This window comes from Triturus cristatus, chromosome 11 (assembly GCF_964204655.1).
Source record: "Triturus cristatus chromosome 11, aTriCri1.1, whole genome shotgun sequence".
NCBI lineage: Eukaryota > Metazoa > Chordata > Amphibia > Caudata > Salamandridae > Triturus > Triturus cristatus.
In genome coordinates, this window is record NC_140594.1 from 856717071 (window position 1) to 856734671 (window position 17601).

The following is a 17601-nucleotide window of genomic DNA, read 5'->3' on the forward strand; positions in this document are numbered from 1 at the left end:
CCAGACGCCATGGAGACCCATCGTATTATTCATAGACACAATTATTTCAAATGAATCTTTAATGTCACAGTTTCTAATTTTTAATTGTTTTTACAAGTAATTCACAAGAACTTACTGAAATTAATTAAGGAGCTACAAGCCATCTATAAGGACAATGGGACTGAAAGAGCGGGGAGGGAGTAAGGAGCAGAGTGGAACCGTTTTAAACAATTGAATTGTCTTAAACGACAGGTCTCTCTTTTACTGTAATGGTTTGAATTAATCAAACAGTTAATAAAATATACTAACCACTCCTCTGATGAAACTTCAAAGAGAATCGTATAGTTCTTTCACAGACTCATGTCAGAACTCAAGCATTATCAATGTTATATCCAACGAAGCCGTAATTGTTGCTTATTTACGTAACTAACAACCATTGACAAAGCCAATAGTCCTGGCTTGTTGAAAGTATAATGTTACTTGTATTATATATCTGGATGCAATAACGGAAGCAACAAAATATCAGTCGGGCAGCACACTATGCTAAGCACAGACTTTTAGCTTATGTGTTTTTTAAGCCACGACCTAAATTACATTGGCCACGCCCCTTTGATAGAGCCCGCCCCCGTTTTTTCATCCCATTTAAAATGTTTCGCTCCATAGTGCCTTAACTGCTTTGGTCTTCTTTACCGTGTCCTTGTTTATTTTTTTGTTGCCAATGTCCTTCCAATACTCTATCCAGTGTATACTCTATCAATCCTGACCCCAACATGCCCACGCCATTTGTACTGAAGCATGTCCTCTTCCCTGTCATCGCGTCTCCGGCAGCCCAGCTACGTTCCTCGGCAGCTAGCCCTCCCTTTCTTCTGTTCAGCGTGCCCCGGTCCTCTCAGCGTGCCCTTCGTTCCTGCCTCTATCCAACTTGCTCTTTCCACTGCCTTTCCATAGCCATGCCCTCTACTCGTGCCTCCCCTGCTTGCCGGCTCGCCCTCAGTCATTCTGCCGTGCCTTCGCGTCCCTAGCAAGCATGTCCTATCCGGTCTCATACAGCCTGCCCTCGTCTCGCCGGTTCCCCAGAGTGCCCACTCCCATTTGCATCTTACACTCCAGAATTTGTCCCTCTCCCTGATGCCCTTGTTCTTCGCTGTGCCTTTCTCTAACATGCCATTTCTGCGGCGAGACAGGACAGATAGTTTTGACTGAAATGTCTCTCCTAAACTTCGCTCAAACTTGGCCGGTCTCTATTCACCCCTTTCTCAATCATGCGCCCCCCGGTGTCTCAGTCGGTGCCCTCTCCCTTCTCTGCGTCCACAGGCAGCACACCATTTCAACTATTCTCTCCCAAACCATACTCTCTTAGTTCCGGGTTCTCATGGAGGTCCGGGCCTGTGTGCTTTGTTATCCACTTTCCCTGGATTTTTAATTGCACGCCTCTCGCCCGCCCCCAAGCACTAGTTGCACCCCCATCCCGGAGCTCTGCTCACCTTCTGCCGGATCTGTCCAGAGGTGGACACCTTGCGGATGAGCTTCTGAGGGGCTCCGGGCTCGGACTCCGGGTCACTGTCCGAGGAATCCTCCGGCGGCAACGCCGCCATTCTGCAGTTGTGTCCGGGGTTGCGTGGCCCGGCAAGGTGCGACGCCTGCCGGGGATCTGTAACTACTACAGCCCGGTGATCCGAGGCCTGCTTGCGAACTTGCGCCCTCCGCCGGGTGACTGGCGCTATTGCAGACTGAGACGCGAAGATTACAGGATGAGGAAGTAGCGGCCTCGTGTGAGGAACATCGCTTACTGTAGCCAGGGACTCCTGTACCATATTCTCTTGCTTTCAAGGGTCTCATAGAAATGTAAATAATAACATATTAAGGGCCTGGGTACGGGTATTAAATGCTATTTATTGCACCTGATAAATTATTATACCCCGACGTGTATTTATCGAGGGCGATACCTTGCACCTATTACGAGTTTATGAGGGATAACCTGGAGGTTAAAGCACTAAGATCCACATGGTGTGTTAAATACTGTAAACATTTCCCCTGTTATTTTTAGGAAGGTCGAGGTATTTAACACCTCTAATAATCATAAGAGGAAGTGTTAAATCCCCCAGTGTGTAACTCAAGTCAAGTCAAAGAATCTTTATTCGGTGATTAAAAAACACCATAAAAGCACACTCATATTTACATGTTAAAAAGTCATTAAACATTTCAGGGTTCTTTGTACAGTGAATTAACAAAACATAAATACAACAATATAGCCATATTTAACACTTAAAAGTTAAAGTAAAAACATTTCAGTCTTCTCCTCTAGTAAGCCTTAAACGAAGTGCTACCTTGATAAAGTTCATAATACTACACAGTGTTTGGGGTTCCTCAGCTTTCTGTAAGAATACAAGTGCCTCCCTAGCGTGGACCAAATTAGCATTTTTCAAAATATTTACAAGGTATCTGCGTCTGGGCATTGAGTAAAAGGGGCAGAGTAGAACAAAATGAAGGGAGTCTTGCGGAGACCTGTTGTCGCAGCCGCAGGGCCCCTTCTGTTCTATTGATGTAGCAAACCCCGCTGGTGATGCCAACATAAATGGGAGAAGGTTCAATCTGAAACGGCACATCAGGAACCTATCCTGTGCATTGTACATGAGGAACAAGTATGGCTCCATACCTTCCACGCTCTTCACTAGGTGATGGGCCCTCACTGTCTTTTTACACCCTTCAGCCTCATCTCTGCGTAGGTTTTTCCGCTCTAGAAAAATTCTCCCTACATGCAGTTTATTCTGGGCTACAATAGTTACAGGATGAGTAAAGAGGTTCCCAAAACATAGCTCCTCCAGGGTATTCTTCACATAAAGGAGCCAAGGGATGCGCATACACTTGTCCCTTTTTAGGCAGTCCAATAAGATTTCTCTACTAAGTGTCGCATCAGGATTGTACCAGATTTTTAACCAAGCGATAATAGGCCTCAATTTTATCAAATCTTCTATATATGGTCTCCCTAGCTCCCTATGGGCAATCAAACCAGCAGTACTTTGTGGTACCCTCGAGTGATTTCAGATATTTATTTTCTTCACGTTGGATACTAGTGGTATTGACAAAGCCCCATACTTCTGCCCCGTAAATTACCTTGGAGCATGATACTGAGCTGTACAGATTTATCACCTATTCCGGGGACCATCTTCCTAGCCTCCTGCCATAGCTAGCGATTGCCCCGTTAGATGCAATCATTTTACCACAACGTTCCTCCACCAGGGTATCAAACCGCAGGGCACCATCGAATGTTACACCAAGGTATGGAAACGTTTTGACCTCTTCCACAATGTGGCTCCCTATTTTGTATGTAAATTTAGAGGTGTTTTTTTTCCCCGCCAGGAGCACATAGGATTTACTCAGATTTACAGAAAGGTCAAAGGCACTCATGAACCTAACAAAACCATCAATCAGGATTTGTAGGCTCCTTGGTGTCCGTGCGATCAGTACCGCGTCATCTGCATAAAGCAGAACAGGAATATGACGCGACCCAACCCTTGGGCAATCTGCCTTCAGACCCAACAGAAACTGCTCCAAATTATTAATATAAAGGGAAAACAAAAAGGGAGCAAGAATGCAGCCTTGTCGGACTCCACTCTTACAGGGAAAAGAACTAGTCAGCCCCCCCTCCCTATTAAAGCGGACTTTGGCGGTGGTGTCACTGTGCAGTTCCCTCAATATATTAATTAGACCACTCTCTATCCCCATACTAAACATCATGCCCCACAATTTTTCCCTATTGACGTGATCGAATGCTGCTGCCAGATCCATGAAACCCATGTAAATGGATTCATCACTAGCCATGGTATACTTGGCAGTCAGCAAATAAAGGTTCAGGCACTGGTCACTAGTGGACCTCCCTGCCCTAAATCCGTATTGAGTGTCCGAGAAGATGTTTTTTTCCTCGGTCCACTCGGACAGTCTATTAAGAATTGCCCTCCCCAAAAGTTTTGCTGACACATCAATCAGGGAGATCGGGCGGTAGCACTTTGGGTCATCCCTGTTGCCCTTTTTGAAAATCGGCACAATTACTGCCGTGGACCAAGACGGGGGCAGGCCACAGATGATAGCAGTATTAATAACCCTTGTCATTAGGGGAGCCCAGAGTCCGATGTTACTCAAAAACAGATCAGGGGGGATTCCATCAGGCCCCGGAGCTTTATTTTTGGTCAGGCCCTCAATCCCTGCAATGATCTCCTTAATGGAGAATTCTGCCAGTGGAGCCTCAGTTGGAATGGCCGGTAGGTCTACAGTAGAACCAGGCTCATGATTGTACAGGCCCCTATAGTGGTTGACCCACTGGGGGGCTCCGGGCTCGGACTCCGGGTCACTGTCCGAGGAATCCTCCGGCGGCAACGCCGCCATTCTGCAGCTGTGTCCGGGGTTGCGTGGCCCGGCAAGGTGCGACGCCTGCCGGGGATCTGTAACTACTACAGCCCGGTGATCCGAGGCCTGCTTGCGAACTTGCGCCCTCCGCCGGGTGACTGGCGCTATTGCAGACTGAGACGCGAAGATTACAGGATGAGGAAGTAGCGGCCTCGTGTGAGGAACATCGCTTACTGTAGCCAGGGACTCCTGTACCATATTCTCTTGCTTTCAAGGGTCTCATAGAAATGTAAATAATAACATATTAAGGGCCTGGGTACGGGTATTAAATGCTATTTATTGCACCTGATAAATTATTATACCCCGACGTGTATTTATCGAGGGCGATACCTTGCACCTATTACGAGTTTATGAGGGATAACCTGGAGGTTAAAGCACTAAGATCCACATGGTGTGTTAAATACTGTAAACATTTCCCCTGTTATTTTTAGGAAGGTCGAGGTATTTAACACCTCTAATAATCATAAGAGGAAGTGTTAAATCCCCCAGTGTGTAACTCTGACCTGTGCACTGTTGGGGGGGGGGCGTGCATTAACACGTAGGCAGATATACCGCGATTCACATTATGTTGTATTTTTAGGATTAAGGTTGGAGTAGCACAATTTAGACTATTGTGCATTTTCACATTTATTTTGATATTTTTACTGTGTGCTTTTGATAGTAATAAAATGTGTGAACGTTTAAATGCATTCATGAAATGTAACTATTGAGAAATTGAACCCTTATGAATGTGTGAACTAATTTTCAATTTAAACAGGATGTATTCTGTATTGATGTTTGAATTTATACTTCAGTCACATTTGCATATATTCTGAAAGTCATATTTCAGAGTGTAATCATGTATGCTTTTACTCATGTTTGCATTTGTTCTTGAGTTACATGCGCACAAGTATAACCATGTATTTATTTGAGGTGTAAGTTTAAATGTTTAGTTAAAGTTAGCCTGACTAAATGCCTTAATTCTGAAATGTATTTTGCCTGTTTAGCGTGTTTTTTGTTTTACAGGTGTGTTCTCATGATTAATTAGGTAAAGAAAAGGAATATTGTATATTTTAGTTTATTGAGAGTAAGCCCTCATAAGAGAAATCTTGGCAAGAAAAATGAAGATCTAATGAACAGATGAAGCCTCCTATTCATCATGTATCAGGAACAGGGAATACACAATGTTGCAGTAACTGTCAAAGTTCTGTAGGATAAGAAATTCAAGGAATGTTGCAGATGCATACTACAAGAAGTGAAATAATTTGTTCCTGGTATGGTGGGACGAGATAGGTTTATTGTTTAAATGAATGCATTTTAATTAGTGTTCGCTCCGTTAGAAGAGAGCAGATTCCCTTAGACTTTGCGGGGTACAAGCCTCTCTACTTCTTTATTCTTGCAACTGTGAAGCTTTAGGATAAACACTTACTCAAATCCTGAAACACTTCTACTGGAGTCTTTACTGTGTTGACACCTTCCTGCATTTCCGAATTTCCTTGAGACCCCACTCTATAATCCATTCTTATTCTAGACTTAGAACCTTGATTAGATGATTTAGGAACTCTTTCATGTTTAATAAAGAGAATCAGAGTTTCTTTAAGGAACACCTATATCTAATTCTCAGTTTCTTTATTGCTGTGGCAGTGATTGTTTTATATTTTATCTTACTGAAACTATTGCGATATTTCAGGTTGCCAACTGTAATCCTGTATCTTTTTGATATTCTCTTGACATGTGTATATATAATGGACTGGTTATTGATTGGTAATTAAACTACTTAACTTTAACCTCCGAGTCCTGGTGCTTATTGTGAGGCCAAATGGTCTTCACAAAAGTTGAATTGTTTTATTATTGTTAACTGCCTTGGCCTCTCAGTCAACTTAAAAAGATCCATCAGATGAGAGATTATAAATCACAGATCTTTGCGCTCTCAAGGTAAATGCTTAAGTTTTGACAAACCTCAGTTCTGTCACAGTATAAAAGTTTCGAAATTAAGACACTTTACATTATGCATTGTAAGAAAGAAAATGTACTGGTTCCCTGCTGTGTAATTTATATATTTATTTTATATAGTGTTAGGGGTTTGTGGTCCTGGCAGTGTCATAGTTTCTTGTATATCGACCCTAGAATTTTGGGTCTATTTTGTTCATTACACATTTCTAGGTATTCTGATCCCTCGCAATTTTTACCTTGCAGACAGTTTAATTTTTAATCACTATTTAGAGTGTGCAGGTATTTGATTTCTTTTCAAACTATCTGAAACTGTAACCCCCTAAACACTCCATGCGAGTAAGAAAATGAGTTTCCCCTTTCTAAAATATCTGTATTGAAAGTCTTTTCTTACTCTGGTTTCCAGGCAGGCATACAGACAGCAATGCCTGCACATGTGTCTCTGTTTACAGCCTGCAGTCACTTACCTTCTATTTGGTCATTGTTTAATATTTTTTTTATTCTGTGAAAACAATCACATATTACTTTCTCCATCATCATTCTTTTTATCTCGCGGCGTGTGCCAATATATTTTGTAACCAAATAATGATGTTTTTTCTTATTGATCTGAAACTTCTTTAAGCCTCAATAATGCTCACCAAGTTCCATGACTCTAGTAGGGCTAAAAACCATTTTTTCAAGATACATTTGCACAGGTCTGCATTATTATTTTTTTTCTTCAAAATTGGCAGTTGGAAACGATTTTAGGACAATAAACAACTCCGTATTGTAGTAATAATTTATATCTTCTGCTCAAGGACATCTTGTGCTTCCTACAGGAATAAGTGTATGATGTAAGTAACAAGTTTCTGATGGATGATTAGGTTCTATAGACTTGTGTTTAGAGAAAACATATATACCAGTGGTGGTTGTCACTGTGTAGTTATAGTTAGGATAGTGTTTCCATGTTGCGCCTTTAAACACCTATTCTCAGTCAGTAACGAACAAGCCAGTGAACACTCAGGTTCTGTATCGAGGATGACTGCAGGTAATTTGGCACCCTGCTAGGGACATTGGTACATTTTTAAATTGCAATTCTGACTTTTGTGTGTATGCGGTGGTCTGCCCATTTGAGAAGTTGTATGTGGGGAGTGCAATCTTTCCCTTGGAAAAAAAAGATTCTTGAGCACCAAAGGGCAATTACAAATGGTGATGCCAATTATTCGAATGCCAGACATTGGTTGAAATATCACAAGCAAAACCGTAATGTCTTTTCTTTCTTTGGCATTGACAGGGTGGAAGCGAGCCCAAGAGGGGGAGACAGGGAGAAACGATAGTGCTGGAATCAAGTTACATTCTACTTCTGGGTAGTAAGTCTCCTTCGGGGATGAACGAGGATGAGGAACTGTTTGTCCACATCAGATAAGTAGTATCATTTATTCCTTCCATGAAGTTCCCGTGGTGATTTCTATTCCCCTGTGATATATTGAACCTCGGTGGGGGATCCCACCCGAGAAGTAATGTTCACATCAGGAAGAACTTCACTGGCGGTATAGCATACCAGGGATCTGGTTACTAGGAAACTCATGGGACCATGAGTTTATCAGATTTTTGAAATCTGGGTTGAGGGAAGACCTAGGGAGCCTGGCATGTCCCCGTCAGGTGTGCTGTGGCCTTTTTCATCTATTTTTCTTGATTTTGTTGCTTAACAATATTTTTTGCACAGTATCCACATTTTCACGAAGAATGGTATTTTCCTTTTTCTTCTTTATCCGTTCTTTATTCAAATTTTAAATGTATTGTGCAGGACCGACTGGTGACTATAGGTATAAATGTGTGGTATCTGCAGACAAAGGGGTGATAGTCAATTCAAATTGCCATTCGGCCAGGATTGTTTCAAATTGCAAGACCAAACAGTGAAGAGGGTCTTGCATTGTGTAAACAACCCGAATTTGATATCACATTCAGGCTCATAACAATCACCAAGTGGATTGTGACTTTACTTGAATGTTTATGAAATGTTTGCTAATTGTGTATTTATCAAATGATTTGTTTTAATGAATGATCAATCTTCTCATAGTTTACCCTATGAGAAAATAAGGGAAAAACGGGAAATACAGTCTGTTGATTGAGTCTGTTTTCTATGCCTAGTAACAGCCGGAAGTGCATTGTCTATCACTTAATGTCGACACTACAAAATGGTAGTTTGATGTATGTGCAAATTGGCTTTGAAGAGGACCTTGTGGTCAAAACGCGTTGCCGTTGGTATTAATATAAGAATTATATGACCACGATCCTGGAGTGCGAGTCATATTTTTTTGTATAAAGTACGAGTATACAAAATTTCTAGGATGTATATATATTAGCCAGTGGTGGTTGTCACTATGTAGTTATAGTTGGGATAGTGTTTTCATGTTGCTCCTCTAAACACCTGTTTTCAGTCAGTAACAAGCAAACAAGCCAGAGAACACCCAGGTTCTGTATAGAGGATGACTGCAGGTAATTTGGCACCCTGCTTAATGAGGGTGGTTCCCCCATGAGAGGCATTCAAGTGGAAAAAGTCTTAGCCTAAGACAGGTTGTCAGCCTTAGAATTCTGCTGAAGACCATATGTTGGAGGCAAGATCGTGTTGGGAACCTATGACTGTCTTAGAACAAAATGAGCATGGGAGGACATTCATTGCATAGTTCAGCCCTCTTCTCAATCCCACTATTATGCTGCAGTTGCTTCGTAGCATTACTAGAGGACAGCTGAATGACCAAAAGGGTAGAGGGTCGCTTTAAATCTGCTTGCTGACACGCCTCTTGTTCATCTTTTATTTTTTCTAGGCCTATGGCATGGAGGACTAAGATAAGTGAGTGAAGGAGTAAAGAGGAATGATTAGCCTGTATTTGTGGCAAATGGGGAGAACATTTGATAGGAAAACAGCAAGATGAAAGGGTCAAATCATAGATGTTTGCTGAGCGATTGAGTTAGTATGCCATCAGTCTATTTGAAGGGATATGCGTGAGAGGAACAGCATCTCCACAGTTCTCAGATGGGAGAAGAAGCACAGAAGACAATTTCCCCAAAATATAATCCCTTACACCATCTTAAAGCTGCCAAGTGCGATATGATGTGTTGCAGGTTGAAGGATTTGCCATGTTTGGTGCATAAGTATGCACAGTCAGTGAGGCTCTTCCCACAATATAAGTAGCACTCCTTTTGGGTGTATTCTTTGGCAAGCTATGTCAGGCACTTAATTGGGAATATGAGGCCAAGAAAAAAAAAACGTCGGGAAGCTTGCACTAATCATCTGCAGGATAGAAAGACACTGGAAAAATAAATACAGAGGGATCCAGGCTGCACCAAAAAATGGTCATGGTGGTACATTAAACCGTTGCAGGGATTCCTGATCCCTCACACCTCTCTGCCTGTGACATCGTTTGTGACTTTTAAATACCCCAATCTCATTGCCCCTCATATGATTCCCCCCCTCCCCCCCAGTATCCCACCTTTGGAAGTGTGCCTACACATTTTTCGATCCTTTGAATGATCATATACACTCTTCCTCTTGGCCCTCCATTTACATTCTTCCCGTAACCAGGTGCTTTTGCCACTGTTCAGCCTCCATTGACCGGTTATTGACACATTACTCGGCCTGCCATATCCACTTACCACTCTGCAGTGCCCCTCTTAGCACACCTAGATTACACTTCTTTAAATCAGATATACATGATCTGTCTCCATATAGCTTCACCCTCGCTCTGTGAATCATATACCCAATCGAAGGAGGACAAATCACTTGGTGAGCACCCCAAACTATCTGCAGACAGGCGTTTTAATGCATGGGCAAAGTGGGCTCTGGCCCAGGGGCCCAAACTTTCAGAATGCCCCCTGATAGAGCCAGCTCTGTTCTGCAGAGAATATTTCCCTGATGAGCTTGAATAATTTTTTTTTTTATTTTTTTTTTTAAAAAGCTTTATTGTGCAGAGAAAAAGGGTACAAGCACGGGCCTACAACCTCTCGGGCCGGCCGCTAGTATTCAGAGATGTTCAAGCAGTTCAAAAAACAATGACTGGCCCACAGGGGCTCCGCTAAATTACAGGAGATCAGACTTCACATAAGGGACGTCAGGATACACCCTTTTTAAAAAAAAAAAAAAAATTAAATAAAAAACCAAAAAGCAAGGCGAGAAACATTGAAAGGGCGTCTAACCACAGCAGAGGAACTCCACACCCGACCACCATAGGGTGGTCAATAAAAAGGGGGTCTGAGAGGGAGGGGGCGGCCACGGGAAAACCAAACCTATACACAGATGAACAAATTAAGCAAGGAACCCTCAAGGATCAGGGGGACAAGGCAACCTCAGACGCATCCACCAGGGCGGGAGAACAGATAGTCCCTCGATACACATTCCACTGACCCCAGATTCTACCCCATGCCCCCGGTTTACCACGAGCCCCATACACCGTCTTCTCCCTGAACATGCACCAGTCCATGTTCTCCTTCCATACGGACACGGTGGGAGGCCGTTGGGAACCCCAAAGCTGCGCAATATCTCTCTTTGCAATCATGTTCCCAAGGGCCGCCCACCGAGCCTGGGCCGCATTATAGTCATTGGGCTCCCACACATTCAAAACACATCGGCGCACCTCCGGCAGCAGAGCGACCCCAGTGACTCGTTTCATAACATCATGCACCTGGCGCCAATATTCCGCCACCTCGCGGCACTCCCAGAGGATGTGGAGAAAGGTGGCACTGAGCCCGCAGCCACGCTTACAGAGCCCGTCGTCAGAAAACCCCATCAAGACCAAACGGGGACCCGTCACATAGACACGATGGAGAATCTTAAGCTGGACCAGACGGAGACGGGCCGGGATGGCAACCTCCTTAGGGGATGACAGCGCAGACTGCCAGTCCTCGTCATCCAACTCAACCCCATCCCCCGTCCACGCCTCCCGAAGACGCACCAAGAGATCAGCCCGATTATTTATTAGTTTTTTATAAATCAGAGAGATAGTACTGTCGGGCACGTGTCCGTCGAGTATACGGTCCTCGAGAGGCGAAGCAACAGGGACCGTGGTCCCCTCCCCAAAGACAGAGAGTAGGGCGTGCCGAACCTGGGCATAGCGGAAGAACTCCCTTTCACTAAGCTCGTACTCGCTCTGAAGCGCCGCGAAGGATTTAACCGTGCCTTTAACCCATAGATCCCCCACTCTGCTAATGCCGATCGTATCCCAGTGCTCAAAGCCTTTCGTTGTCCAGAGGCTTCCCAAGCGCTCTGAGGCGAACAAAGGAGTAGCACACGTTAAACGCTCACTCCAGCCCACAGCTACATTCGCCGCCTTCCACACACGTACCGCAATCCTAGTAGGGCCCGTGAGGGTCCTCCCGGCAGATCGAGAGTAAAGCGCTCTGTTATAGTTACCGCCGGGAAGCAGGAATTTATCCATCTCATATGCCGGGTTCGAACCAGGAGCGTACGTAGCATGGTTAATGGCAGACAGCTGGGAGGCCCAATAGTACCTTCTAATGTCAGGAAGCGCGATGCCCCCGTCATACCAGGGAAGAGTCAGCCTTGCCAAAGCGATACGCGCCCGACCGTCCCAAACCAGTCTCCTCTGCAAACTCTCCACTTCCCTAAAGTAGGCCGCCGGAATGATATCGAAGGAGTTCTGGAGTGCGTAAAGAAATCTGGGGAGGGACATCATTTTAAACAGTGCTGCGCAACTAAGTGGAGACAAGGGCAACTTACACCACCGAGCCGTATCCACCCTCAAACGCCGGAGGGGAGACAGGAGATTCTGCTCGTAGCGGACCGCCGGATCCAACGAAACGTACACCCCCAAGTATTTAAAGCTGGATTGAGATGTTTGAATCGGAAGCCGAGGCGGTAAGAGAGGAAGGCCACCGGAGATAGGATACACGCAAGATTTGGACCAGTTAATTATCAACCCCGAATTCCTCCCGAAGGAAGTAAGGACATCAAAAAGCACATTGAGCGACTTCCGCGGCGAGGTGAGGTACAAAAGAATGTCGTCCGCGTACAACGAGACCCGATCCTCGAAGCCCGGGGCCCACCGGATCCCTCTGATCGAGGGCTCCCAGCGGAGCCAGGCAGCGAGCGGTTCCAAGGCGAGAGCAAAGAGCAGAGGGGACAACGGACACCCCTGCCTAGTACCCCTCCTGAGAGCGAAGGGCCGAGAAACCCGCCCATTGACAACAACCTGAGCCATTGGTCCAGCATAGAGGAGCTTAACCCAACTAATAAATCCCTCCCCAAAGCCAAACTTCGCCAAGACGGCCCAAAGGAATGGCCACTCGATGGTATCAAAGGCCATCGTGGCGTCTAAGGAAACCAATATGGCCGGTTCAGAGAGGTACTCCGCCCTAGCGAGGACGCCGTGTAGACGCCGCAAGTTGAGAGCGGTATTCCGATGAGGGATAAAGCCGCATTGATCCGGGTGTATCAAATCACATATAACTCTCAGGAAGCGATTAGCGAGGACCTTGGCGAGGATTTTCGGTTCGGCATTTAGTAGGGAAATAGGCCTATATGAGGCACAGCGGTCTCGTGGCTTACCGTCCTTGGGAATCACAACTATAGTAGCCAGACGCTGGTCGTCGGGGAGGGAACCCCGCTCGAGCGACTCCAGAAACATACGACGGAGGAAGGGCGCGATTTTATCCGGGCGTAGTTTATACAGTTCAATCGGCAGTCCGTTGGGGCCCATAGCCTTGCCCGAGCGAAGGGAACGAATCGCGGTAGCAATCTCGTCGACAGACAGGGAGGCCTCCATCTGCTCACGGTCCTCGACGGATAAGCCGGGCAAGGCAATATCCCGCAGCAAGAGACGAGAGTCATCCTCATCTCTATCAGACACCGGGGAGTACACCGCCCGGAGGTGGTCCGCAAAACACTCCACAATCTCACCAGGGTCAGTCACACACACTCCATCCAAACCCCGAAGCTCCGGGACCACACGATTCACTCTCTCCTTCTTATCCAACCAAGCAATCAGTTTACCCGCCTTGTCCCGGCATCATACAACCTACCCTGCTGCTCCCTATACATGGTCTTGGCAGCGTCCATAACAAGAGACTTATATTCAAACTGCTTCAAGCTGAGGGCATGAAGCCCATCCTGAGTGACACCCGTCTCCAAAGCTGCCTCCAGCCCCGATATTTCGATCTCCAGCTTCACCACCGCCTCATTCTTGACCTTCTTAGCCTCCACTATCTGGGATAGGGCATGCCCGCGGAGCACTGCTTTGAAGGCTTCCCACAGGGACACTGAGGACAACACCGACCCCTCATTCTCGAGAAAATACTGATCAATCGACTTAACCAGGCTATCACGAATCTTGGGGTCTCGTAAGTACCAAGGGTTAATAGGGGCGATCCGCCCAGCGGACCGCGTCCCGGTGTCGAAAAGCAACCACAGTGGGGAATGATCAGAGATACCCCGGGCCAGGTGCTTAACCTCTCGAATCCGGGCAGTCTGGGCCGCGGGCATAAGAAAATAATCCAATCTGGAGAGACTCCCATGGGCCCCAGAGTGAAATGTGTACTGACACTGTGTCGGATGCATTAACCTCCAACAATCCACCAGACCGAAGGTATCCAAGAGCCCGCCGAGCCACGCCTGGGCAGCAGGGAGGGCCCTGGGCGGGTGGCGATCCAGATCACCCGAAACAACCGAATTAAAATCCCCACCCATAAGCAAAAGACTGTCAGGAAGCTCAAGCAGCATACGACCCAAGTCTGAGAAAGTGGAGTTCTGGAGGCCTGGGGGAACATAAACCGAAACCAAGGAAAGGGACTGTCCCTCCCACCTCCCAGTCAGGGCCGCATAGCGCCCTCTATCGTCTAGGACAACCCTGGTGATCTCTAGCGGAAGTGAAGATCGTAGGAGAATGCCCACCCCTCTAGAGCCGGTGGTGAAACCGGAATGGGCCACAAGTCGGTAGCCCCCCCTGTTCATGGCATGACAAACATTACCAACCAAATGCGTCTCCTGTAAGAATACCACATCAGGAGTCAAACGACGCAAATATTGCAGCACAACCCCCTGTTTGATACGATCCCCCAATCTGTTGACGTTCCAAGACATCAATCTCAACCGTCCCCCCCCCCCCCCTCCCCCCCAGTAGATCAAGGGTCCCCCAGCAAATAGCGCGACACCTGAAACTGAAACAGAGCCAATACCTCGCCTTGAAAACAAAAAACACAAATCCAAACAACCCCTCCCACCCACCAACCCCCCCCCAAATTCAACTCCCCCCACCCTGCCCCCCTGCGGTCCAAAAAACCACCCCAACTTGCAGTGTGCCTGTCGCCCTACAAACCCCATTCTACGAAAAGACCCCGGAGGAGGAGAGGGATCCGTCCCTGCCCGCCCCCAACACAGATCATAGTTAAACAAAATGTACAAAAGAAGTAGAACCCCGCCGAACAAAACAAAATGTCAAAGTCAAGGACCAAAAGTCACTCCAAAGGAGGCCCGCCACCCTCGGTACCACCAGAAGGCCCAGGCCGGTCACCCCGGTCCGGCAGAGAATCCAACCAGTCACTCACAGTCGCAGGACAGTCAAAAAAGGTAGTCCGGTCTTCGTATTCCACTCGGAGCCTGGCAGGAAAAAGCATGGAGTACTTAAAACCCAGGTCCCGGAGACGGCGCTTCACCCCCTGGAAGCCCATCCGCTGTTTCTGGACAAGTTGGGTGAAGTCCGGGAAAAAGTTAACGGATGAGTTCTCATATCGGACCGGGCCATGTACCCGTGAGGCCTGCAGAATCGCATCTCGGTCTCTGTAGTGAAAAAGTTTTGCAACAATAGGCCTCGGGGGAGCTCCCGGTCGCGGCCGACCGCCTGGGACTCGATGGGCCCGCTCCACGGCAAAGAACTTACTCAGGCCAGCGGGGGCAAGCTGGTTGAGGATGAGATCTTCAACCATAAGATCAACCGGGCGATTGTTGAAGGTCTCTGGAACACCTATGACGCGGATGTTATTGCGTCGAGCCCGTCCCTCGAAGTCCTCCAGCCGCCGGGCCATCAGGTCGTTGGCCGACTTGAGGTCGCCAAGAGCAGTCTGCAGGTCCGACACATCCGTACCAAGGGTGGACGTCCGCAAATCCAGTGATTGAACCCTCTCATTGGTCTTAGAGAGATCCGCCCGAATTAGCATAACATCAATGGCCACCGTGTCGATTTTACGGGCCAAGGCCTCGTACTGCTTAGCGATGGTCTCCTTGATGCCGTTAATGGCGCCCATGATGTCCTGCAATGACAAATCCGGAGGGACGGACGGAACACCACCAGCGTCATCCGTGAGAACACTGGCCGTCCCAGGGGACCCTTTACCCTGAGTGTAGCGGTCCATGTTGTTAGTCTGGACCGGTCCCCCACGTAGGGATGTCTTGGTCTTACGCCTCTCGGGATCCCCCTTGCCACCCATGTTGAACCACGCTCACCGAAGGGGACCACCGAGCGAGCGTCGAAGGGGCACAGGCGAAGCAGACACGATCCGTACCAGAGACCGCAATGTGGCGGTGCGAGAGGATCAAAGTCAATGGGCACACTGGTATCAGACGGAGGCAAAGGCACCAAGCGAAGGCCGAGTGAAAACCCAGCCGCACAAAGCAACTCCACGGTCCAGCCACTCAGAGATCCAAAAGTGAAACCGAAAGTGATGGGACGGCCGCTGGCACAGCCCCGATGCCGTTGTTGTTCAACTAAGCCCCGGCTCCACAGTTCACCTTCGCACCGGGCACAGCCATCAGTTGGGCCTCAAAAGTTCAAACCACCATAGATCAGGTCTCCCAGGTCCGATTTGGTTTCTGAAAAGAGTTTAGGGTTCAGCCAACGTTCATCTTCCAGAATCCGTCAACCAAGTCAGGATAAAGTCAGGATAAGTTCCGAGGAGCAGCGAGGGTCCGGGGAGCCCTGTGCTCACGCGACCATCATGGATGCGCGCTAGGCTCCTCCTCCCGAGCTTGAATAATTCTTAAACAGATTATTTTAAATACTGTTTTTCTTTCATTTATTGTTAATGTGGGTGATGTCTGAAAGTCTATTGCAAAACTTTTGCAGAGAAATGTTGCGTTTATTTCATGCAACATCAATAAAAAAAGTTTCTTTCAGATCAAAACGGAACCTCACATATGAGAAATGGGAGGGGGTCACAGAGATTATTTGTAGGAGCGTTAGTGAGCTGCTACTGTGTTACAATATTGAAAACCCCTGAATATTAGATGTAAACACAATTACAATTTGGACGAGGGTGCCTGTGCACTCTCAGTGACCTGGCAACTGAGGGCTTGAAAGATCATAAATTCAAAGCTGTTCTGAACAGGGGCCCCCAAAATATGTTTAGCCCAGTGCCCCCAAAATCCTTAAGATGTCCCTGTCTGCAGATGCTGCTGGTCAATTTTGCATTGCATGCTTATTCTCTAAACCCAATCCAACCAATTGCCACAGGGGCCCTCTCCTTGCCTCATTCGGCAAACTCCCCTTATTTAGCTAATTTTAATGCTCTCAGATGTCAGAGGCATCTCCACTTCCTATTCACCCCCTTTTCCCCTCTCTTCGCGCGGAGCCCAATGTGTTCAGATGGCCATTCCTCCCAAGTGTCACCCTCACACTCGCCTTCCTTCTGTTTCCCTAGCTCATATAGCTCCTTTCAGTACCAGCACACCAATTGTCTCTTTTTGGGTGTCCCCTTGTGGTGGGTGAATAAAGAACAGGAACCCACACAAGAAGCTGATCCTTTGCGATCTGTCCTTCTACATCCCTAGGTCTTCCTTTCAATACCATAACCGCAGTAGGCCTGTGTGCCCCCCCTCGTCGCTGGAAATCAAATCTGTCACAAGCCTATTCCCCAAGTGCCCCCTAGCCTTTTAGGGTAGCCCCATGGAAGAAGGGGAGAAATATTAAAATTATGGGTCGTCCCCTTAAATACCCCACAAGCCACATCATTCCGTGCCTCCTATCACCCTTTTCATAGTGCACCCCAACACCCCTTTTAATGCACCCCAAAATTTGACTGTGCCCCCCTAAAAGTCAAAGGCGGGTGTGGCAGAAAGAAAAATGTTTGGGTTCTCTATCATAAGGCCCACTCTATTTAATCACCCCTTTTGCGTGCTGAAGGGTGCGGGGCACTGCTGGTTTATCTGCCATCTGTGTCATTCCCTATGCTCCTCCTCCGACCCATGTCATGTGCCCGAGTTAGACCCCTTAGGAATTAGTGCCATTTCTGCATGCACAGTGGCAATGTCTTCTGCCTCTGGCACAGGCTCCTCCAGGACATGGGTTTGAATGTTGGCAAAGT

The 17601-nt window shown here is 47.0% G+C and overlaps 1 protein-coding gene across 3 annotated transcripts in view; it reads right to left on the reverse strand.

Moving 5' to 3' along the window:
• The window catches only part of DGKD (diacylglycerol kinase delta), a 755036-nt gene extending 753350 nt beyond the window's left edge, over nt 1-1686 (reverse strand). For all 3 annotated transcript variants that reach the window (XM_085634674.1, XM_085634676.1, XM_085634675.1), the window contains exon 1: nt 1464-1686. In XM_085634674.1, coding sequence (XP_085490800.1) covers nt 1464-1574 — 111 coding nt within the window. In that variant the 5' untranslated portion in view covers nt 1575-1686. The remainder of the gene's footprint in view (nt 1-1463) is intronic.
• Between the last annotated feature and the right edge of the window lie 15915 nt (nt 1687-17601).